The sequence below is a fragment of the Priapulus caudatus genome, unplaced genomic scaffold (genome assembly GCF_000485595.1).
Source record: "Priapulus caudatus unplaced genomic scaffold, Priapulus_caudatus-5.0.1 Scaffold2755, whole genome shotgun sequence".
NCBI lineage: Eukaryota > Metazoa > Priapulida > Priapulimorpha > Priapulimorphida > Priapulidae > Priapulus > Priapulus caudatus.
In genome coordinates, this window is record NW_014579816.1 from 6691 (window position 1) to 14853 (window position 8163).

Consider the following 8163-nt stretch of genomic DNA (forward strand, 5'->3'; position numbering starts at 1 on the left):
GCTAGCAGACGTTCGCAGCTAGATCGGATCCCTTCTTTTACGAGCGGAAAGATGGCAGACGTTTAGCGTCACTGACACGTAGCCAATGCCCTATCCAGATTATATTATAGCTCTTGATTATAGAGATCAGTGGTCAGAGCAAATCAAAGCAGCCAATCAGAGGAACCCTTTGCGCATTTGCGGTACGGAAAAAATAATCGCGCCCGGGGGGTAGCATTACCCCGTTAGATTGAGCCAATGAGCGAGAGCGCCATCTGTCGTGGAGTTTGAGCAGAGCATATAAATCAACTGCTGATATAATATATATATATATCTAATATATACATATATATATATATAATATATATATATATTAATATATAATATATAGATATATATATACAATATATATATCAATCTGTTGATATAAGTGCTCTGGTTTGAGGAGCCTAGCGCTGTATGGTAGCGTCATCTAGTGGCTGATTTTGTAGTAAAGCTGAAAAGAAACCAATGTGTCCCAATATTCCTCGCGCTACTACAACATGGAAGGATCTGTCAGAAGTTGTGTTCCTGTTCAGAAAAATTAACCTTTTGTTGGTACCTGCCGTCCTTTATACGTGATCAGCGGACACAGCAAATAAGAGCGAACAAAATTTCTTCTAGATGTGAGCGCCTCGTGTCGATTGAACGTGTGTGCGCGTTAACCGTAGGCCTAGATCAGATCTCGTTTTACCACGGTTGGGCGGGGATCGATAAATTTTTCGCTTTGGTTTACCGTGAGAAACAAATTGGCCGCTTACATCAGCTGGTGAGTTTGTCGACGAACCTGTGGTATCGCTGGTCGACTCAGTAGCAGTAAAGGCTCTTTATTTGGTGGGTTCTCTTAGTAGTCAGTCTGTGTTTGCATTGGTGACTGGATACCATGGGGGACAACACGACAGTGGTACAACCCGCGGCGCCCGGTTCAGAGAATGCGGAATGTAGCGTCAAGGTGGTGTGCAGAATCCGACCTTTGAACGAAACCGAGTTGCGGACAGGTAGCAAATTCATAGTCAAGTTCCCACCTAACACAGACGATGCTCTCACTATTGGGGTGAGTAGTGTGCTTAGCAATTATTATATTGTGTTATAATCATGATTTATAGTATTTACTTGTTTATGTTGTTAATATTTTACTACTGCATGTGCATACGTATACCTAGGCTCTAGTAGTAGTACTAGTAGTGCTGATAGTGATAGTGATAGTGATAGATAGGGTCTATGTCCCCCAGGGTACTGCCGGAACGTACCCTGGTACTAAATACTACTATTAGTACTAATACTATCTAATAATATGCTGGACCGTACTTCGCCTACTCCACTAACGAGTCTAGGGAGTCGCCTACGCCTACTCCCTAACCCTAATCCTAACCATATCAGCTAGATAGTTACCAGGGTACGTTCCGGCAGTTCCCTGGGGGCATAGACCCTAGATCATGGAACATCACATGGAAAATACGACGACCAATACCCGTGGCTAAAATTAGACAGCAACACACAAGGTCTCAGATACAATAGCCTTAAACTGTATAAACGACAAGTAGATCATACACTCAAAAAGAAATCATTTAGCTTTAGAACCGTCAGCGATTGGAACTCCCTGCCCGAAGAAATTGTTATATCAAAAACGATAAATGAATTCAAAAACAAAATTGACAGGCACTGGTCCCACCTGCAATATGACTACCTTAACTAGTCACATAGTTATGATGTAATGATCTGATCACATGATGCAATGTATACAATGGAAATTTACCTTCCAACGTATACTCATAATATCTAGGCTACAATACCACGACCAATACCCAATTTAGAATCATTTAACATCGCGAGGGACTATGAACAAAATTGAGGTTTGATGTATTAATTAGACCGGATACAGGCCCTCGGGCCTATTCCTGTAAACCGCTATTCTATTCTAGATGAGCTCTAGGCGTAGTAGTACTAGTAGTAGTGCTAGTAGTACACTATAGCCCGCGTTAAGTACTGCTACTAGAGCTAACTTATACCGTGTAGCCAAAGCCTAGTTTAGCACCACAGCCACAGGTTAGTTTAGCACATCATTATGCGAAAACACATTGCGGGGTCCTAAACTATTCTTGGTCCCTCATATGTTAGTCATGGATATACAATGTATAGATATCTTGACGATAATTATGTTTAGGATAGTACCATGATAGTAGTACCAATAGCCATGAATAGGTTCAATCTGCAGGGGACATGTCAACTTTTTTAGGGCCCCCGTCTTTCAATATAAGGGTTGGTTTAGGTTGTGATTAGGATGATGATTGATCATGGAGTCCTAATGTACCGGGTCCTAAAATAGACTTGAATCCCATAACAATCGGACTTGCCTACTCTATGACTATAAACAAGTCCCAGGGCAAAACTTTCGACAAACTCGGACTCTACCTCCCAGCCCCTGTGTTCTCCCACAGCCAGCTATATGTTGCCTTTTCACGTGCCAGAGGCTACTCCAACATCTACATCAAAGTGGACAAACATTCCTCACTTGTAAGGCCTTTTCAACAACAGGACCCTCATGCAAAATGTCATCTACAAGGACATTTTAGACCTACAAAGGACTAAGGTAGCACCACCCCCATAACTAACCCAACTTCTAATATCAATCTATTACTACTGTAACCCTATTTAAATTTTGCTGTTTTTATGGAGTAAACTGAAGGGATGTCTTCATGTCCGCAAATTTAAAAAGGGTAAAATTTAGATCTTTTAGGAAATTTTACCAGAACCGCAAAAAAACAGCCCCAAATATATACCGGATTACAATATGCCACAGTCGACTTTGGCCAAACATTCAACTCCGTGAGGAGCACGGGTATTTGCTAGTAACAGAGTAATACTGATGAACAGGATTTAATTCGATCATTACTTGTTACTCGATGACATACTAATTATTTTTTGTTCTATTATGGCATATCAATGTAATGATATTTCTCTGAGGAATCTTCTCAGGCAGTGGAGATCTACTGAAACCCTTGCTGTATGAGATTGAATGTGTGTGCAGTGTAGCTGTGAGACTACACCAATAGCTGCCACCTAAGAAAGCAAAGTGCTGCTCTATGGGGCAAAGTGTTGAGTAATTGTCAAGAGTGACAGATCGACGAAACCATATATGGATGTAGATGAAGTGGAGCTACAGCAGTTCATCTGTAAACGCGTGCTGACGATGACGTTTGGCCCATCTGGCATGTGAAGGCATGTATGTTGTTGCTCGAACAGACAGGGCAGATCTATGCGTAGCAACAGTCCGACTCAATCTTTTGGGTGAAGCCACAACGATGATGCGTCATCACGTGAGCGACGCCGGCGATCGATAAGTCTGGAGGCTGCCGCATCACCGAGGTAGCTGGCAACGGTGTAATGAACTGAATATTCTGTTGTCACGGCAGTGGCCCGTCTACCCGTATTGCATAATCGTGTGCGATAATCCACAGATGAAATGAGCTGGCAGGCTGGCTTGGGCTTCACCTCTGCCTGTGGGTGCGGTCGGCACAGCCCTCGTACGTGTGCCAACATTAAATTCTCGTTTCTTGGGCATTACAGATATTATGACATGGAAATACATGTGAAGTCCTTGTGATAAAAGTGGGAGGTGGTTTTGTTACGACCACTACACTAATGAGAGTCTAGGCAAACCTACTTCATGAATTCTCCCCCTTCCCTCATACATGTACCTAATCATAACCCCATAATATATATATATATATGTATGTATACATTATGTGGTTATGATTAGGTTACATCAGTGTGGTAGTCAACCTCAGCCAAATCACCCAGATGATATCATTTACAATAACACTCCGTAGTGCACTGTTCCGTTGACACACACAGTGCACCTGCAACATTTTCTCTGGTGATGTAGGTAACGCAGCGTTCGAAAGCGTGATGTGTGATTTGCTGTGTATTCACTAATTGGTCTGTGAAGCTTTGGCTCAGCGGGTATGTCCATGTGATAACAGGCATCATTTATAATGTGAATCTGATTCCATCACCTGTGGGTGTGACCGTGTGACTGTGAGTGCTGCAGAGTGCTCGCGTTCTTAATGCTTGAACTTGGTGTTGAAAATATGTGTTGTTTTCCATGGTTCACAGATCACCTTGGATGCACAGTAGAAATTCACATCTGCTTATATGTTTACGTGTGCTTTGGATATTTTCAGAGCAAGGTATTCGTATTTGACCAAGTGCTGCCACCACAAACAACACAGGAGGAAGTGTACGTGAAGTCAGCTCAAGCTATTGTCAAAGGTATACTCGTGCACTATCTATTAGCTCTCAATTGATGCTCCTAGCATTGCATGCAAGTTGGTATCTGTTATCTGTATGGCAGTGCACAGGTTTTAAAACGGCATGTTCTCGCAGCAAAATGCATCAGATGTACCTACTGTGAGTGTGAACTTGTCCATGTTGTAGAAATTCACCACAACTTGTTTGTATTGCAACTTTTACAACATTTCTTCATAAAATCTAAACGAAAGTACTCCTCTTACGAAAGTAGCTCCACAGGATGTTTACACAGTGTTTACACATCCCGTACACAGCCGAGCAAACGTTGTGCCGCATAAAGCGGGTTTTTCTCTCTATGATAACACATGTTATACCTTATTGTTCGATGTTTACTCAGTACGAAATTGTGAAATTTATGTAAATCATATCAGGAGTGAATGTAGATTCAATTTCAATTAGATTATTCTATTGTCATTCAATGATTCACTCCTATTTATGTGCTATCACTTCGATCACTATGTGCTATGATCCTATTCACTCCTGATCATATGTTATCTCCATTACTTACGCAACCAGGACACAAATATAGTGTTTTCATTACAGGAAATATTTTCGCTAGCGTAGGCCTGTACCGGCGTATTTGGACGCTCGCCCGAAACTGGACGCTCCTAAGTGCGCATGCGCGCAGGCGAGCTCAACCAGAATCCACATACCTGTGAGGCAATGTAATCCCAAATGAGCGGCATCTGTTTACCGTCAGCACGTCCAAAATGGTTTTGTATGGCACTCTAGATTCAATGTACGTTTGTTGTTGTCCTCTGCCCAGTGTGAAAGAGAAGTTCGGCCTCAATCATGTGAGCTATTTAGCCACAGATCCAATAACTAGACAGCGAGGCGACTCACGGAGAGTTGGCATACTCCCGCGAGCATGTTAACATGTCATGTGTTACGAGCTGGCTCGCACGCTCGGCTAGCTGGCTCTCGCGACTGACAGGCGCCCTGGCTGCTGACTCGCCGCTCGCTGGTCGAGGCTGCTGACTCGCCGCTCCTGGCTGATTGCTGCTGACTCACATCGCCTGTGCTGACTGAATCCCCACTCGCGTGACCACGCTGCGCTAATCGATACGCCGGCCGCTGGGCTAGCCACACCACACCACACGCGCACACACCACACACAGCGGCCCACACCAGCACACAGCACACAGAGCACCAGCACACACACCCCACAGCCACACACGACCCGATTACATTACCCATCCCTGCACACTCGTTGCGCGGAGGTAATAAATACATCCGTATCTGGGCTTCTAATAATGATGACTGCTGGCTCAGGCTGTACAGCTGATAACGAAGCGATGCGATGCAGCAGCAAGTACTAAGACGAGTGTAGATGAAGAGCCGTGTTCGGCTTTCCTTGTTGTTTCCCACTTGGTTTGATATCGGTGGGCCCAAAGCTCTTAGGCTTATGTTAATAATGTTCAAATATATAACGATGAATAATAAATTTTACTTGATACATTAGAACTTGAACTCGTGGTTACATTCAAGTTCCTTCACAGCAGTTACATTCACTTCCTTCCAGCTATTTCCACAATGCAGCGCATTCTTTGAATTTCTTCAAACTCTTCTCGCTAAAACTAAAAGCAGAAACTTTCCCATGTGTGTTCTTCCGTGTGCATGTAACACAAATGTCGGAAGATTTTTCCTTCACGAATCATCAGACGACATAGGAACGACATAGACGAACATGTAGTCGCGCCGGGATGTTTGTTGTGGCAGGGAAGCCAGTTCATGCGAACTAAGAGACCGCGTGATTGGTTGCAGAAGCAACACAGTTGGGAATCGGGATGAAGACGTACTTTTGATTAGATAATATTTCTCGACAAATAAATTATTTTCTATTCAGTTTTTTTCCGTTTTTTCTCTTGCTTGCGTAAATGTTATTAATTGACGACGTTTCAGACCTTTTAAAATATTTTAAATTATACAAATATATGAGGCATAGTTATGTATTGCCATGACGGTTCGTGGTGCAAAAAACACGGCCCGCGGTCTAATAGAACTGCTATTGATTGTTCAAAATCTTGAATTCTTTTTTGTATTTCAAATTGAAATTACAAGACACCACCATATATCTTCGTTAGTGTTGAACCTTGGGTGATTCAGGCATGAGAATGTAAATTACGAATAAATAATAGAATTAAATAATAGAATAATAGAATAAAGGAAACTGTGGTATAATAAATTTACGACTATTAATATTATCGATTAGCCAACCATCGTCATATTTTATATTACAATCTCCATGCATATTACTATTAGGCTTATAGTAATTGGCATTGTCCTTCGGAGAGGTATCCCGCAAGAGGAAAGCTGTGCGTCTGTGACGTGCTATTTACTGCAAAAGCCTCCCCCCGATTCATTTACACACAATCATGCAATCGTTTGCCCTTGCTCACTTCAACTTCTATTTGCACATGTATCCCAATGGCACTCCGCATTCACTGCAGTGAATAAGTGACAATGACATTATTAGCAGGGCCATAGGCTGAGCAAATTCCTAGGAGGGGCAGTGGCAGACCCAGGATTTCAAGGAGGGTTGAGAAACCGGTGGGGTGTCTGTGGTCCCCACAGAAAATTTTAAAATGTAGATGCAGGAGATGGTACTTGAGCGACTTATTGCGTACATGTACAGGCCTTCATTCTGATATACATAAATTCTTTTTGTAAATTAGGGTTAGTAAGTTTAGGGTTATCGTTAGGCGTTAGGGTTAGGGTATAGGGTTCTAGCTGCATCTAAACTCTCGAAATCGTGAATTTATTTCCCAAGGCGTTATTTCGAACCATGCGTGCGCGCACGCCGCCAAAATTTGTCTCGTTAAGTATAAAGCGATGGACTCACCGTACCTCACCTCAAATTAAAGATACGGCTGCCGTACACCCGTAGCCAACAGCGCCTAAAAAAAACCAGACTAGAGTCCCAGACTGGCTTACAATTTGTTTTCGCTATATAGTATATTATATACATGTATACATACAAACATGCTCATCACACATGTCATTTTAGTCGTCCATGGTCAAGCGTAACATAATTTTCTACTTACGTATATCAATAAATAAATATGTATATCCTTATTATGTAATTAAAAGGGGGTGTTGGAGTAGGGAGGAGGAGGAGAGAGAGGAGGAGGTCAGGAGGAGGAAGAGGCAGGAGGCAAAGAGGAGAGGAGGAGGGCGGCAGAGGAGAAGAAGGAGGGGAGGGAGGGAGGAGGGAGAGAGGAGGAGGGGGGAGGAGGAGGAGGAGGGGAGGGAGGAGAGAGAGGAGGAGGAGAGGAGAGGAAGGGGCAGGGAGGAGAAAGAGGGGGAAGAGGAGGGAGGAGGGGAAGAGGAGGAGGAGGAGGAGGAGGAGAGGAGCGGGAAGAAGCTTGATACGAGAAGGAGGAAGGGAGAAGGGAGAAAGTGGTGCAAGAATGAGGGGCAGAAGCTGGTGGAGGGAAGGAGGAAGAAGGGAGAAAGCTGGTGAGGAGGAAGGAAAAGGGAGAAGGTGTGGAGGAGGAAAGGGGGAGAAGCAGGTGGAGAAGGAGGAGGAAGGAGGAGGGGAGGGAGGAGGAGGAGGGGAGGAGGCAGGAGGGGGAGGAGGGAAGAGCTCGATTTAGAGTAGGAAGGGAGAAGGGAGAAAGCTGGTGGAAAGACCAAGCAAAGGAGGAGGAGAGAAGCTGGTGGAGAGAAGAGGAGGAGAGAAGAGAGAAGCTGGTGAGAAGGAAGGAAAGAGAAGGAGGGGAGAAGGGAGCTTGGTGGACGGAAGGAGAAGGGGGAGAAGGGAGATAGGTGGTGGAGGAGGAGAAGGGGGAAGAAGGAGGAAATGGAGAAGGGAGAAGCTGGTGGAGAAGGAGG

General features: G+C 44.0%; 1 protein-coding gene across 1 annotated transcript; it reads left to right on the forward strand.

Moving 5' to 3' along the window:
• Positions 1-503: 503 nt before the first annotated feature.
• Positions 504-4290, forward strand: LOC106819024 (the record flags this gene model as incomplete). Its single annotated transcript, XM_014823684.1, is given in 2 exon segments — positions 504-1072; positions 4203-4290. Coding segments are annotated over 2 exon segments (259 nt in total), but the record flags the coding sequence as incomplete, so codon positions are not given.
• Positions 4291-8163: the final 3873 nt, after the last annotated feature.